We start from the raw sequence: 17272 nt of genomic DNA, 5'->3' as shown, positions 1-17272 counted from the left end.
CCTAGAAATCTGATTAACAAGAGAGTACCATGTAATATTTGGCATGACTGGAAATCTTCAGTCAAAAGGGATGTAAATATTGAAGCAACAAGACGTTTAGCTTAACATGAGCCATGTTAACACGTTAGTGCGGGGGAAGCTACGCAGCAGCTTTTCTAGATTATGCTTGGCTTTGGCAAGTGCAAGTACCAGTGCACTTGCACAAACAAGTTCACTTGCAATGTTTTGGGGGGTGAGAATTTTTCCAAAAAATTATTTTAAACAGAAACTTATGTTAGACATACTTAAATGTGGTTTGTCAGCTTTTAAATGCTCAGAATGAAGTTTTCAGTAAAGTCAGTCTAACATTCTTCTTAGGGTTAGGGCTTCTGAGGTTATGCTTTCATAGGAAATCCATTCCTTTCTCTAATACAATCAAACCTATGACCCCTGTCACTAGGTCACAAGATAAAAGGCTTCACTCTGTATATTTTACGATCACAGAAAAAACAATAATTTCAGGTCTATCCTTGATCTTGGGATATTTAACATCTTAGTAGTAAAGGAAGACTACTTCATCTTGGAGTTCATCCTAACCATCTTAAATTAATAATACTATGTGCTTTTTTTTCTGAAAGATATATATGTGCACACAGAAACAGGAAACATTTTATATTTGTAAAAGCAACAGTGCTTTCAATTTGTAACTCTTCTTTGCTTTTCTTAACCTAGCATTGCAGTTCTTACTAATCTGGGTTCAAAAGGAATGATTTCCATTCATTCTGAGACATTAAATTAACAGCAATTTAATTTACAGGTAGTAAAAAGATGGGACTTACAGGCAGTTAGGTGAACTCTTTTTTTCTGCACTTTGCATTTAACATTGGCACATGGCAAACCTAATGTAAACAATGAGTTGTAGATTTTAAGAACTTCATGTGAACACATATGTAGAACTCTGGAACTTCAAAGGAACAAACTAATATGAGTTTCCAATTCTGGAGATTCCAGTAAGATGAAAATGCTAAGTATGACATTTAAATTGAATTTGTGACCTGATGGTTTCTGAATGCAGAATCATATTGACCTCAATAGTAGTTCACTAGGTAGACAGCTTCCCCTGCTTTATCAAAGGTTCTGTTACATTTTTTCCTTCAGAGATATCCCTTTCAGTCGACATTTGTGATTCAGTATATATTTTATTTTACCCTAAATTTAGCAAACTAGTTAAAATAAAGACATGACTTGAGCTAAGTTTCTGGTTTAATATTACAACTTTAAAGCAAATCTTTGTGTTTTACGAATACTGTTGCTGTTCTTGAAAAAAAATATGCCAGAGTAGGGAAAACAGAATGACTGGAGAAAATATTCTTTTAAATCTAGTGAGTATACTCATTATGCTTACTATAACATCACAATATCAAAGGTGATTTTGCTTATATTTTTAAAAAGTAACTTTGTTCTTTACTCTCCCTGCACCACACATAGATGGCATGTATGGAAAATTTATTCCAAAACTGAATTTCTGAGAAAGTTACATATAATCATTTTATTTAATAGTCTTGGCTGTGAGGCCTGTTAGGAAGTGAATATTTGTAGAAACTTCTAAGTCTCTTTTTTTAATAGTAAAATCCATCACTTGAACATACAGTACAAGGAAGACTGTGGTATGTTATGAAGAGCTCAGTAATGTGTATTTCCAGTTATTAATTACAACAATGACAAAATTGTACAAAGGTTAACTGTTCTGTGAAACCAAACTTACAGCTACATAAATTATTATATGATATTGGCTTGAGTCCTATAATCTAAAGAAGTGTCATCTTAATTGTACAGTACTGTGCATATAAAATTTTATTCCTGTGGTGAGTAGGAATACTCCACTGAGAATAGTTGATTTGCTGTCACTGCCATACCCTTTCTGGCTTTCTAGTGTACTTGGTATGCCCCTTACCCGCTAGAAAACCTGTGTCTTTGAACACAGTTCTAAGTGACAACTTGAGGAAAACGTTCCTCAAGACTTTTGTTTTCACATTTTTGAATGTGAAAACATTCATGTAGTTCATGTAGTATTGTTTGTTAGATGCAAATCAAAACTTTCTCTACCTATCTTACAATGAATTAATGAGTATGTCCATGAATATAAAACCCCCTACCTCCACAGACTCTTCTCTTGTATCAAAGGGCAACAGCTCTCACTTGTGGAACTTGAAAGCAATACCAATTTGCTGGGGAAAGTAGCAATTTTGGAATGGGCTTTATGTCTGAAAAACTCTCAGTTTCTCAGTTAAGGCAGAAGAAGAAATTAGACTTCTTGTGTGTGAAGCATGATCAATTTATTTTCTCTCAGTCATTCTCAATTTATATTTAATTTTGTGCAGTCACTTCCTACTTCGCACTAATATTTCTTAGCTAAACACTCATCTGTATTTTGAGATAGCTGTTCGAGGACAAAGCCTCTTGACTACCTTTACCTAATGTTTTTTAATGTCTTGAACTTAAAAAACCTGATCTTACAAACATATCTTCCTTATTACTTCACCTCAGTTGGAGGGGGGAGTGTCCTATCTTGTATAGGAATGTGATGCTTAAAGATGTTAAAGATTTCCAACTTGCAGAGTGTAGTATTCATCTAAGAGGTTATGATATGAAATAATAACAACAATAAAAATAATAGTACATCTTTAACTAATTTTCTTGTTTCTATGATGAGAGTAAAGCCAGGCAGTACAATGATAAAAATCTTGCACTATCACCTTATGCTTAGTCTTTTCTGCCCTCCTTAAGCTCTTTCATGTAGTTTGTTAAATGACTAAATAAAAACAGAATAACAAATTGTTTTTTTAAATGGGATTATATTTTTTTAATGGAGATTAAAATTAAAATTCTATTATAGCTACCTAGAACTGTGTCAATATACTGTCTTAAGATGGCAATGGGTGTTGGATTGCTCCTGCAGATTGATAGGATGGGTAAGAGTTGCTTATAGAAGTCCTTGCAACAACAAATCTGAATTCCAGAGGTGAGAATTGTTATCTGTCATGAATTAAAGAGAAGCTGCTACCAAAAAGATGATTACCAGTTAACAAATGTCTCTTTTTAGTCTTTGCGTTTTGTTTCATCAATCATGTCTTTCTAAAAATATTTAACAAGGGATCAGGTTTTTTCTTGAAATACTATATATATGGTTTGCTGAAAGATAATATTTAAAACACACTATTGTTATTTTGGATGAGCAGGAAACTCTGCAGCATCAGACGGCCACATTGCACCAACAAAACAAAGAAGCCATGGCAGCTTTTAAAAAACAGGTAGCAAAATAAGACCTTCTAGCTTTGACAATGAGATTTTAAAATATGATGGCATAATAGCAAGTTATTAGTTGCTATTAAAATATTTTTCTGTTGCATATAAAATGTTAGAATGTACAGCTCAAAGAAATCAGGTCTTTTCCTTCCTTCCAAACACAAAGTGCCTGTATTTTGACAGTTCTTCCCAGTAAGCCACTCTTCCTGGATTCTTCAATTTTATTTTTCAAAAAATTCCTAGAGAAGATAATGCTTCTTTTGATCTGTTTTTTTTGTGGTTTTTTTTTTTTCCCTCTCTATAAGATGGCATGTCCTCTGCAAGGTTAGAATCATAAACAATGGTAAAAGATCTGCCACATAACTTACTCTGTTCAACATTTGAAAATGTGTTTGAGTCTTTCAAATCGGGGTTGTGTTTTTTTCTCCATAATATATAATCAACAAATATGAGTGCTGAAAGAACTTGCAGAGAACAGTCACAGGAACTGAAACTTTTGCACATGGTAATCAAGAATTTGTCACTAATGCTGCATCATGATCATATCACACAAAAAAGAAACTGACAAGCAATTAGGTTGTTCTTTCTTGAAAAAATAATTTGTGATTCACAAGCTTGCTGCTTGTGACTCTATAGTTACAGAAAAAAACGAAGTACACTATGCAGGGTAATATAACTATATTTTGTCAAGTTGCATGAATAAAATTAATCTCGTGCTGTATTGATTTGTTGTTTCATTTTTTTTTTTCTTTGTATGCCACTGACAAACAAGTTACAGACAAGGATGTTTGCCATGGAAGAAGAAAAGGTAGTCTGTTACAATTACTTGTTATTTGTCATGCAGTGAAGCACATAAGCAAATAATAATGCATATAACTTACGGAACATGTTCTAAGTATAAACTGAGTATATTACAATTAAATTATTTTTCTTGCTATGGCCTTTGCAAAATAGATTTCTCTATAACCTTTGTTACTTTTTTTTTGTTTGTTTATAGCCTGTAGAAGTTTTTAATTACTTGTGAAATGTTACGTTGAAGTCTGCTTATGCTAAAAATCAGTTGGGGAATAAGTGTTCTTTGATAGTTCTATATTGAAGCTATACAAAAATTTACCTTATTTTGGGGGTTTGGGACAAATTGTCATATAAGCCTTTTTCATGTAGTAGTGAAAAATAACAATTCTAACTGGTTTAGTAAAACTAGATTTTAATGGGGCTTGTATTGATTTATCTGAGCTGGTTTCCTAACGAACTTGAACTAAACTGAAGAAAGATATTCTTAAGCCTGAATTTCTGGGATTTTTCTTAACGACATGAGTTTTTGTACCAAGCTGAGTGCCTGCTTCCTCTTCCGAATAAAGGATTTGCATTTGGTATACTAGGAGCCTCTTTGAAACAGTGAAGCCAATAAATGTCTGCACGTGGGCTCTATTGTTTCACTTAAGTTTCCCAATGATTAGGAGTGGATGAGTACGCTATATGTTTCGTAAAAACTTGCACAGAAATTTGAAAACAGGTGAAATTGTTTTGAAAGTACATCAAAGTAAACTATATCGTTTGCTGCATTTATACTATCTGGTCCAGTTATTTTCTTGCATGTATTTGAAGTTCGTTCCTGTTAAGACATCCTGTTTGTCTGCACATACCTACGTAGTAGTCCTTGATTTGTATTTTCAATGACAGCTACTGTTTCAGAATTAAATTGTGTGCTGATTTTTATTTTATCTAAATGCTTCAATTGAATCAAATAGTACTTTCAGTACTTTATACCAAAGTAACTGAAAGAATAAATTAAGCTGTAACGTTTCAGGACAGAGTTTGAATACAAAGACCAATTTTTACTCCAATTTATATAACATGTACTTTTATTCATCAAGGTGGTTTCAGGAGATTGCACAGCCAGCACGATGTTAGAAACAAATGGAACATGCAGGGGTGGTTGAATGGATGTATTTGTTTTCCCTGGTGTGTTCTTTGATATCTAGATTCTGCTCTCCATTGTACTCATTGCTGCCCAAGATTCTTACCTGATTTAATATGGTGAAAATATACTATTGTGTTTTTGCTTTTCTCTTCATAGCAATATCTATGTACATTTTAAAATTACCTAGCTGAATTTTCACCTGTTTTCACCAATGTATTGTTCTGTCATAGCGGAGTACTGCTTTATTTTCGTATCATTCTTGTTGATAAATTCTTGTTGTAAATGCATTTGTTTTGCCCAAATCCTGAAGTACAACTTTTGTTGAAAGGGAAAATATCAACTTGCTGTAGAAACAAAAGAAAAAGAAATTGATGGACTGAAAGAAGCATTAAAAGCATTACAGGTAAACTATTATTTTTGTTAAATAACTTTCCTTGGTATGCAAGTGTTTTGGCTTTAGGTTTTTTCACTGGTAAGAAAATAGTTGTTTTTAAGAAGTTCTTTAAGGTCTTCTCATTTAATCTTTCTAGTACATGTACACCTCACTTTCTAACACTGAGTTTCTCTTCTTGTCTTCAGTGTCAAGACTACTTTAAGTTAGCCTTCCAGCTAAAGTTCTTGTCTTCCAGAAGAACTGCAGACTCAGTAAAAGTCCAAATAGTGTGTGAAATGTGCTTTCTTTTCATTTCCGTAGTCTTCCTCTTTCTTTCTATTCTTGTCTTCTTACTTCTCACCTGTCTGAAAACTCTGGGTTTGGACTCCTAAACAGAAACAGGTATTCATACTGGGCCTCCAACTCACAGTGCTGCCTCTGTTTTTTATTATTTTCCTTTGTTTCGCTAGGAGGTTTCTGTATTTACCACTTAATTCAGGGCTTTCCAATGCCTGTTTGTCAGTAAAACTAAAATTGTCAGATAAACGCAGTTTACTCTGGTGCAGCTTGGTGTTATTTCTGTATTATATTTTATATTGTTCCATGGCATTGGAGCACTTGTGGCTGTGATTCAGTTACTTGAAATAAAGGAAGACATAGGGACATAGCTAGTATTTAGTTTTCTTTTCAAGACCAAGGCAGATATGTCAAAAATGGATTAAAAGATTAGAACTCTGAAGGTTTTTGTTCAACACAGAAGAGAATTAGCTTTGTAATGCATTGCCAGATTTCAGGTATTGCCAGGAGCTAATTATTTTTCTACCCATAACCGAGTGGGATAATAATTATATTGAAAACAAAATTGTTATAATGGATTATTACCCATGATTTTGCAACATGTTTCATTCTTATTAACATTCTCTTATAATGGGATGCATTTACTTGGTATCAGACTGTTTTTTTAATCATTTAGTTAACACTGAAGGTATTTTAGGAGCAAAAGAAATTTATTCCCATGGCTGGCTGCCTGTGCAATAGCTGTAAAGGATTTTGTTGCCTTGTTCAAACCTTGGCATAGCACAGATCATATAGAATATCCCTCCATGGTCTGCTGAACATAATATGTGGACAGCAAGAGTAATGAAAGATTCCATTGGCCTTTCTTTTGTAAGATAAAACAGAAATTTAAAAAAAAAGCTTAACATTAAATGTTTAATGTTCACAGATCAAACGTTAGTGTAACAGTATTGTTCAGATCTAGGAAATTTTGCTGTGACTTGAGGAAGCAGGAAGTCACAATGAACCTGTGGACCCAGAAAAATTGTTTGAAAATCAGCCTAATATAAGAGTGAGGAATTTCTAATTTAGCTTTGTAGTCCTCTCTATCCAGAGAGTCAGAATTCTACCTTAAAATGATTGTTCTCTAGGCTTAGTTTCTTCTGGAAATAGTATTTTCTGTATAAGATTTACACACACTGGGTTCTTTGGCATTTCTCTTTTTTTTTCCTAGACATTATCAATGTTTCTTTAAATGTTCTAAGACACATAGAGTCTGAAGCTCTTGTGGTCTTAAGTATTATGCAAGTCAAAATTCTCTGATGTCAGTGGTGTATGAAAAAGTGTTAATGACTTCAAATGTCAGTCTTATATTATTAAAACATGCAAGATTGGTACAATATGTCTTTATATACCACCATTCAGAGTATCTACCTAGAATTTTTTTCTCCAACTGGGAACACACTTATATTCCTCTAGGACTTGAGGGAATACTTTAATTTCTATCTCTGTTTTCTTCTCTGTTTATTTCTAAGGGTCTAGTTTACAGACTGTAGCCCATTTACACATTATTTTTATGATACATGTAAGAAAACACAAGGATTTATGCATTTTCAAAATTGTTCTAGTAACAATCAGTGTAAAGCATTTTTACACAATTTAAATATTGAGCTGAAATTGTGTAAACTGATCTAATAAGAAAAGAAATGGTGTCGTCATTAATTCAAACCCAGTATTATTGTATTGGATTGGCAACAAATGCAATTAAATCTTAGTTATGAGAATACTTAAAGATTCAGGTTGTTGGTGGAAAAAATGTAACTACAATTTAATTTATTTTGTTTTACAGATTTCGAAATACACTTTACAAAAGAAACTGAGTGAAATGGTAAGAAATTAATAAAAGTAAAAAAATAAGGAACTGCTTTTAGGAAAAGAGAATGTCTACTTAAGAGTATAATGCAAATACTAACCAACCCTAATACTTAAATTGTGTGATAATTATTGCAAATAACCACAAGAGGTGATGTCAGCTTTGAATTTAAACTTTTAAATCCAATGTTTTTAGTTTTTTATAGTTTAATAGCTGCTGTTTATCATGTGGAATTTTTTCTCCTTTATAGATTAGAATGAAGATATTTTAATAGACTGTGATTTGAATAATGTAATTATATTACCCTCGTACTTATAGGATCTAGCATATTCCTTTCAAAGAAATAATAGAGAATTCCAAACAGTTCTTAGGGTGTTTTTTATGAAAAACTGATAATGTTTTTCCTCTCACTCTTTTTCACTCCTCTTCTCAGAATTACTTCTTAACATCAGTTCCCCTGAACAGTTTAGATTTCATCCAGTCCAGCTGACTCCCTTTGACACAGAGAATAAATTTATATAGAGTGACAGCATAGTCACTCTGAACCCTGTTGTCTGTTTTAGGAAGTGAAAGAGTGAGCTGCAGAAACATTGCTAAGCTTGATTGAATAAATGCTGCGAAAATTCTGCTGCTGCTCAACTGGAAAGAATAAAGATAATATTGTCAGACCATTACAAACTGTGATTTTAATTAAGAAGCTCAAAAAACTAGGGTCCAGTTTAGCTTTAAGTACCATGACATTTGTACTGAAAGTCATCTTCAACGCTACAGTGGTTTTACACAAAATATGGTGAAATTGAATAATGTGCCCTCTGACCTGGGAGATAAGGCTACAAGTTAAAGATCAAAGGCAACATAAAATGTGTTTTGTCTTACTTCACTTTTAACTTTTATTTATTCTTAAAATACATCTAATCTAAAAAAGTGTTTAAAATATACAAAATTATTGAACTTACATTTAGGTCATTTTACATATTACCTTTCTTTTGTAACTTGCAGACTAAGTCTTCCATATGAATGAGAATATTTAAATCACAACACCTTTTCTATAAGCTGGAAATACATCTGTGCTGCTTAAACAAACCTCTTCCTTTCTTATGTTTATAAACTTTTTCAATAATTGATTATTTTGAAAATATTGGGGTACTGTGACTTTGATACAGAGTATGGTTAGTAGATGCTATTGAGTGGGGGACAAGATATTAGAAATCCTCTTTAACATGTAGCACTAAACATAACATGTATGGCTTGGCCCTGTTTATAGAAGATGCTCTGAGAAGAAATGATGAAAGCAAAAGACACGAGGTAAACAGAAGTGAATTCTTTCCTACAACTTTATGCAGGAGCAGGCTAATACATGCAATTTTAGACTGGGTCAAATTCTACCAACTTTAGTCCTTGAGTAGTTGCACTGAAATAAATTTCCAGTACGTTCTAGAGAGCAAAGTAGTAGTAGCCCATGTAGACTATCTTAGTTATCGCAAATAGAAAAATGTTTAAAAGTAAAATGGATGAAGTTCCAAACTGTTCATTTATTTGAGAACCATTTCTATTTCAATTTTAACTTTTTAAATGACAGATTAGATCATGCCCTGGCTAGTGTTTTGAAAGTAAGCAGATGTGCTGTTCAGTTTATATCTGGCACCTTAGAAACCCTGCGAGTCAGTAAAGTAGCTTCTGTATGTGCTGGGGATTGAGCATGCCTTATTGATGTAGCATTTTATTCTGGTCTTGTTCCTTTAATTCTGTTCTTTTAGTCTGGCATATGCAATGTTAATATACTGCATATACACTGTATTTTAGCATGCTACCCAGTTAAGTTAATATGAAAAATCATAGTGATGATATAATTCTTATGATATCTGCTAGAATTTTGAAATAGTGGATGGTTTTTTTGTTTCATATTGAAAGACTGTATAGAGACAAAGAAATAGTGGATTTATTTTTCTTCCATCTTTCCTTTGTTTCCACAATAAGCGTTGATTGTGTGCGATGTAGTCACTTTGCACCTCGCTGCATATGGGTAGTAGCACTTACACGATAAGGAGGCTACAGGATTACTACTACAAAGCTAGTTGTCTGACAGAATAAGCTTGAGTGTGGGTTCTGTATTGTATTCTTTTTCTTGCTGCTGAAATAAAGAAATAACTGGAGGGAAATGGCCTTGGTCAGGTCTTGGTTTCCGCCTTCATTAATTTCCTGAAAGGTGACACAATGTAGAATGCTAGAACTCTCCGAGTGTAGAATAAAAGCTGATGTAGAGTAGAAAAAAATCCACTCTAAAGTAAATTTTTCATCTGTTCATGTGTTCCCTTGTTAACTTGCGTTGGCTGATCATGGACATGTCTGAGAGACAGAGCATTTAGAGTTCTCTTCTGCAGTATCTAAACCTTAAATATATATCGTGGTGCTAAAATATAAAAATAGAAGAATGAGTAAGGCTAGTGTTGGCTGGTTTAGAGACCAAATCGTGTGTGCAATTCAGAAGAGCAAATTTGGAGTGCAAGATCTCGGTGTAGTCAATGGGGAGACATCACTGTCTACAAGGTAGTGATTCAGTGCACCAGTATTAATGAGTAAAGGAGATGAGGTGACTACCTCTGTAAATGACTGGTAATTAGTCAAGTTTCACTTGCTGACTCTGTTTATATTGGTAAACTGAACGTTTGTGAGACAATTTAGTGAAGCTGCAGTCAAGTGATATGAAATGGTCTAGGTTCATTAAACTCTACTGCTCTTCAAACAAGGGAAGCTGCATCCAAATAACCCATGTTGTTCCCAGCAGACAGTCTCCTGAACGGCGCCCAGGAACTGCTGACATGAGTGCTACTTGGCACAGGCCAAAATATGTCAGGGATATTTTAACAACAGTACAGGCATTTCCTGAGAGCTTCCCTGCCACCATTTAGTTTTCTAATACAGATGTAGTTGCCAAATGAATGAAAAAGGAATTCCTGTAAAATGTTTGAATGTTTAAAGGTTGGTTTGTGCTTAATAATCTAAGATAGGAATGTTATTTTTATTTCCCTTCCACATTTATTAGGAATTTGCCTGTAATTATACGTTATTTAAAAATACAGTGAGAAGGCAGTGGCACAGTATACATTAAAAATAATTATTTTTACGTAGAAAAATGGTGGGAACTAAATGAAATATTGTGGAAAATAATTCCTATTTTGAAGATTTACAGTTGGTAACCCTTTGTATAATTTTCACATGATTTTGCCTTAGGTCTCCATGCCATTACATCTCCTTTCTTTCTCTGACACTTTCACCTCCCAATTACCACCTTCTGCTTCACTGAGTAACTCTGACTAGTGACTCAATTTCCAGAATATCTTTGAGATATGAGCAATTCCCTCTTTGTCTTCCTCCAGTCACCTACCTGACCCTGAGCTATTTCTCTGGTCAAGTTCCACCAAGAAATCATTGTTCCTCAACAAACCATATGGCCACAATCAGTTCCACTCCCCATCCCAGCTTATCTTTATTACTGGTGGAGGGCAGGGCATAATTCCTGTTCTTGCAATATCAGACATTAGGAAGGAGAATGAAGATTCTGTGGGTCTTACTCCAACTCCAGGGTCATACCCTCCCTATCCTGCAGTGTCTCCTGGTGTTTTTTGATTGTCTTCTATGGAAGAATGTTTTAAGACCTTTTCACTGTGAGCAGAAGAATCACGTACTCACGGAAGGATGTCAGAAGGCAAACCAGACTGTGTTTCTTTTACTGTGCACTAAACCTGGAGATCAGCTTGCCATCAAAAATCGTATTTAGGCAAGTGGTAAGCTCTCAATAAAACTTTTGAGGCTAGAGCAGGCCAATTCCTTTTCTCGTTGGAAAAAGCCCTGAGAAACAAAGCATATTTCTATTTTTCTAGTGAAGAGGAGGGACTAACACTGTCTTGCTGACTTAAGGAAGAAATTGGGAGAACACTAAGAAAAAGCCATATGAAAGAAAGTGCAAAAAACCTCAGATCTTGCCACAAGGTGTTCCAGTCTCAAATTAGCAATGCCTCTCTTTTCAGTGATCTCTTAGAATAAATACACCTGAAAGACTATCAGCAAAAACAAATATAATTTTTCCTTTTTTTTTGTTATAAAATCCACATTCTAGCATTAGTTAAGAACAGTTCTTCGACATTTTACTTATCACTAGGGAAAAAAGAAACTATAGGAACATTCACAGCCTACATTCCTTGCAGTGATTCTGTAAGCAGTGGTGTTTCTTTACCAGTGCTTCCATTATGGCTTTCCATTTGCTGTAGTGTGTTTAATTTCATACCTTATAAAACATGAGAAATTTGTATTGTATATCCTGTTTTGCTAGCCTTATGCTGGTCATTTCTTTTGATTACTATCAGCTTTTATTATCCTCTGATGCTTGGACATGTATTGCATTTGTTACCATATGGAAATGGAGCCTTACAGACTGGACCACATTTATCCTTGTGTAACTTGAATTTACACACAGGAATTAATTTGGCCCAATTCATTTTAATTGTTGTGTTAGATGTCTAAATAAATGGATATCTTTTCTGAGGAGTTAATTTAACCCACTATCTTCAGAGAAAATTACTTTAAAAATTGATCAAATAGTACCTACAAAGCTATTAACAACAATACAGGATAAAGAGGAACACAAAAAACTTAGTGTATATGAAAGAAAGGATAACAAATAATTTCTAAAAAATCAGTGGCATGTGTCACTGAATATAGTTTCCTGTGAAATATGTATTTTTCAATCACCCCCTCACAAAACAAGAGAGAGAGATTGATAAAATTCATGAAACTTAAATACTTTTTACTTAATTACCGTGTGGGATTCATTGCAATAAGATATTACTCAGGCCAAGATGTTAATAGAAGTGAAAATAAAGTGTTAGATGCTTACAAAAGTAGTTAGAAAAAAAACCCCCTACAGATACATAATCTTAAAGTAGAAGTGAATTTGTTGTACTTCAAGATATTACAGCTGCTAATTGGTACTGAAGAATTAATAATTATTCATTATAAGATTACTTATATTTTTCTGGGAAGCATGGGGTATTCATCTGCATTAGTTTCACTAATCTAAATCAAAGTCATCACTACTCTTTCGAAGTAGTTGATGCACTTCTGGTTTTTAGCAAGTATGTTGAAATTCTTTTATTTAGGTGTGTCAAATACACAAATTCTCCTAATTGTTCTTGCACTATGTCATTTTTAACAATCCCAGAACTGGAATGGATGAGGCTGTCTGGCATCTCTGGAGATGGCTGAGTCTAACCCTGCCCTGCTCAAAGCAGGGCCATGTCCAGTCGAGTTTTGAATATCTCCATAGATGGATACTCTGTAGCCTGTCTGTGCAACCTGTTCCCCTGTTTGACCACCCATAGAGTAATTTTTTTCCCCTCAAGTTTAAGTGAAATTTCCTGTATTTTACTTTGTGTCAGTGGGCACCATTAAGAGGAGTCTGGCTGCGTCTTCTTTATTTCCTTCCCTCCACCTGGTATTTGTACACATTGATAAGATCCCCCCAAGTCACCTCTTCTCCAGGTTGAACAGTCCCAGCTCCCTCAGCCTCTCCTCACATGTCAGGTGCTCAAATCCCTTGATTATCATAGTAGCCCTACACTTTGAACAACACTGTATTGAAAAAAACCCCAGTATTTTTGTTTGAGTTTGTATTGCAATATATCTTTAAAAAGGTTTCCTTGTTGATTATAACCATGTTATGGTGGAAATTCTTAAGACCATAAAAGGAAGACGGTGCTTTACAAAGACGACTGAATGCTCTTTGCATAATAGATTGCTTTTGTTATGTAACAGGAGAGAATAAACCTCCATAGGCCATATTTTCATGATGCATGCACTAGCACTGTTGCCAAAGTTTAAGGAGCTTGTACTCTTGCCTGTCTCCAGCCACTTACTCCATTCTGCCCTGTGCTCCTCTATGAAGCTGCTGGGACAACTGGTTGTGGGGGCTGTGATTTAAGCTGTTCAGAACTCTTAAACAGGGCCTGTATTTTGTTGCATTGCTGTGACCTGAGAGCGTAGTGTACCTGGTTTAATACTACAGTAGGGACAAATAAGCAGCCAGGGCAATGAGGTACAAACATATAGCTGCTGAAGCCACTGTATTGTTTTGAAACTGCAGCCAAAGACATGGGCAGGTACTGAATAGCTGATGTGGGGCGGGTACTGCATTAATCTGCATGAACATCCTACATCAAAGGAATGAGAGAATGCAATGCTGTACTGAGTGGTAGTGGAGGAGGACAAGTATAAACCACAGGCAGCATTAGTATGTTAGGCTATGTTCACAATACAATGGCAGATTAAATAACATGTTTAAGACACATAACAAAGGAAAACTTGAAATGAGGACTTGAAAACAGTTAGTACAGTTCTGCAGACATTTTCATGAAAATTCTCCTAAATATAAGGGACAGCATATCAAAATATGCTTTTTGGATAATCTAACAGACAGGTGAAGGCCTTTGGAATGAGGTGCTATCTGGAAATGGGAACTGATCATTAGATATGAGATAGACAACTGAGATATTCTGGGAATGATTTTGCATTTATGCTATTATGATAAAAGGCATTTGGAGAGTTGATTTATACATGCTAGTTAATATCATTGAGTAGGTGCTTCATTTATGTTTCTAACAGGAACAAAAATTACAGATGCATTTAACAGCAAAAGAGGAACATCATAAGAAACTGAATGAAGTTGAGAAGTGTTATGCTACTATTGCATGTCAGTTTGGAATCGTGAAAGGTGTTCATGGAAAACTGGAGCACAGTGGTATGTATGTCTTAAATGTCCACCAGCATTTGTTTTTGCTGTGTTTTGACAACACTGAGCTGGAGACACCTGTCAACTCAGAAAAATAGTAGCTACCTTGTGCCAAGCATCAAATATACCAACTGACAACTACTGTATCTCAGCCACTTCCTCAGTGTTTCTTTCTGTGACAGTGCCAGGCTAAGCAGCACAGGCCCCGTACCTCCTCTGCTCTCTGCTGATACACTGCTACAGTTGTGCGTGTGTGACCACAGGGTAAATTATACTGAGGAACTGATTTGTGTTCAAAACAATCCAGCAGCAGACCCACCCCTTCCAGAAAAAAAAAATTAAAAATTACAGTTAATTTGGATCAGCTTCCTGTTGCCATTCAGCATAATCAACAAAGAGTTGCACCAGCTCAAATGAGGGGGTGAAAGTAAAGGAATTCACAAATAGGGGAAAATGAATGTTATTTAAAGTAGGTTTAATGTTGGGAAATGGACAGAAAACATTAATGAAATAACAAAACTTCTTTTGTTGTACAGACATAAAATCTTAAAACCAGTTCAGTAAATAATTTAGGGTGGTATGAATAATTTTATGCAGTTGTTACGTAGATTCTGACAATATGGCTATTCAAGCTTTGTAAATCTGTATCTTATCCCTGTTCATGTGTTGAAACATAACAAAATTATTATTCCATATACTTTTATATAAATATAGAATTTTTATCTATAAAATAATAAAGTTGATAACCTCAAGTAATAAAAATACCTCATTTAAATGAAGCTTGTACCTATTACTTTGAGAGAGAAATCCTTGTTTATCATGACAAAGTGATAAATTTCTATGCAAACATCACAGTGTATGTGCAGAATATGGACTTGTGTATTGTTTTGTGTGCCTGCAGTTTTAATCTATGTAAACACATACACAGGACATAAATAAAAATAAGTATTATTTTTTAAGGAAAGGGAGAAGTAGTTCCATAACTCAAGCAAACAAAACCCCAAGCAAACAAAAATCCAAAACACCAAAAAACTTTTCAAATACCAAAGGTTGTAAGTTTGGGTTTTTTTCCTGCCTGAAACCAAATAATTTTTCAGATCTACTTTGAATAAATTGGTAACATGTTCTTATGTGTATTTGTGATATTTCAGTACCTCAAGTTACTTTTTGTATTCAATTTTTTTTAATAGGTTAATATTTAATATTAAAAACAAATTAAGAGAAAACATTGCTGTGTTTTCCCTTTATTTACATTGGGCAGGGATTTTCTATTATGTCAGGTACAGAAAAGTCTTTTTGCAATTTCATGGAAAAATAACATTTACTCTCAGTATTTACACTATTTGAACCATATATAAATACTTTCTGCCATGATTCTACTTATATTTATCAGTAATTGCAAAATGAACCTGCAGAAAAGATTAAATATGTTACTAATTGCTTCTTGCTTCTGTTCAAGAAGTCAGTCTGTTCACCAGTTTAACTCCAGTGTCTTTTGTTTGAGATATAGAACAACTGGTACCACATGATGTCCTCCTCCAGCGTAGTATCACTCTATACAGAAAAAGTTGTCGTAATTTCAGTCTGTCTCCTTTCCACAAAGATGTTTACTTATTTTATAAATTATACACACATACATTGCAGTTATAAATCAAATATTCATTCAAATATGAAAGTGCGTATTAACATGTTTTAACTTTTGTCTGAAGTACAGGAAGCGATACAGCTCAATAAGAAACTAACATCAGTGAATAAAAGACAAGAGACCGAAATAAGTAATCTGAAGGAAGTAAGTACAGTATGCATTTCTGAATGTGTAAGTGGGATTCTCTGGGACTTCTACAAGCTGCTGTAGTTTTTATAGATGTAATGGACAAGCAGCAGAACTGTTCTTCATTCTATGACTAATGGCTAAATTAGTCTTAAGCTCCCTTGTTATGCACAGATACTTCAGATGAATGTCAATTAAACTTTGAGCAGCTCTGAATTGTTTCTGTAACTTGGGAATTTTTATTTACCTCTAGAGCATCCTCCTTGTTTCTCACTAATTATTAGCAACCTCTCTTCTTCCTGTGCTGTATGGTCATTGCTTTTCCCATCTAACATGGAAAGGTAGCAGTGGTGTTTTCAGTTTAGTCAAAGAAAGAGAGAGAACATGAAGAGTATTCACCGTAGGAGCAAGCTGGTAGCTTGAACATAACATAAAAAAAGTAACTGAATCTCCATCAGAAATGGGAGAGTTTTGTGACAAGGCAATTGAGACATTAGATAACAGTGGTTCTATGGACAAAGAGGTTGTCTGGCCATTAAGCTCTTTTCTGCCCTCATCTATTCAGAAACTACTATTTGCCAGGTACGTTTCTGAGTTGCACACTTGAACATGTATAATAGTGGGAAGAATAAAGTTCTCTTTTCCCTTTGAGCTGTTTCTTAAGTGCTAACAGGAGAAGAGCAAGGGGATCCTCTGAAATCAAAATTGTCCTGTAAACTCAGTATCTTTCTATACCACATCTTTTTCATATCTCCTTATCTTTCTATTCCATTTTTTTTTCCTCCCTTTGACTCTCTGAGGATTTTAGGTAGGGAACAAATGCACGTTTGTTCTTGGCCTAATGTTAATCCCCACCATCCAGATGAAGCTTTGGACTACCATGGAATCTTTGCAAAGTTTGTGAATTTCTTGCAAAACAAAAAGGCCTGGGAGGAGGAAGATAATTTGTAAATGAGAAGAAGGGACTATGACCATTTTATATTTGG

At 34.5% G+C, this 17272-nt stretch overlaps 1 protein-coding gene across 1 annotated transcript in view; it reads left to right on the top strand.

The window, feature by feature from the left end:
- CCDC73 (coiled-coil domain containing 73) overlaps nucleotides 1-17272 on the top strand; it is a 55844-nt gene that overhangs the window by 10062 nt on the left and 28510 nt on the right. The window contains exons 3-8 of the mRNA XM_068399441.1: nucleotides 3219-3290; nucleotides 4058-4093; nucleotides 5538-5612; nucleotides 7708-7746; nucleotides 14389-14524; nucleotides 16225-16304. Coding sequence (XP_068255542.1) covers nucleotides 3219-3290; nucleotides 4058-4093; nucleotides 5538-5612; nucleotides 7708-7746; nucleotides 14389-14524; nucleotides 16225-16304 — 438 coding nt within the window. The remainder of the gene's footprint in view (nucleotides 1-3218; nucleotides 3291-4057; nucleotides 4094-5537; nucleotides 5613-7707; nucleotides 7747-14388; nucleotides 14525-16224; nucleotides 16305-17272) is intronic.

Source organism: Nyctibius grandis, chromosome 4 (assembly GCF_013368605.1).
Source record: "Nyctibius grandis isolate bNycGra1 chromosome 4, bNycGra1.pri, whole genome shotgun sequence".
Taxonomy (NCBI): domain Eukaryota; kingdom Metazoa; phylum Chordata; class Aves; order Nyctibiiformes; family Nyctibiidae; genus Nyctibius; species Nyctibius grandis.
Note: the sequence above shows the minus strand (reverse complement) of the source record. Positions and strands in the feature narration are given on the sequence as shown.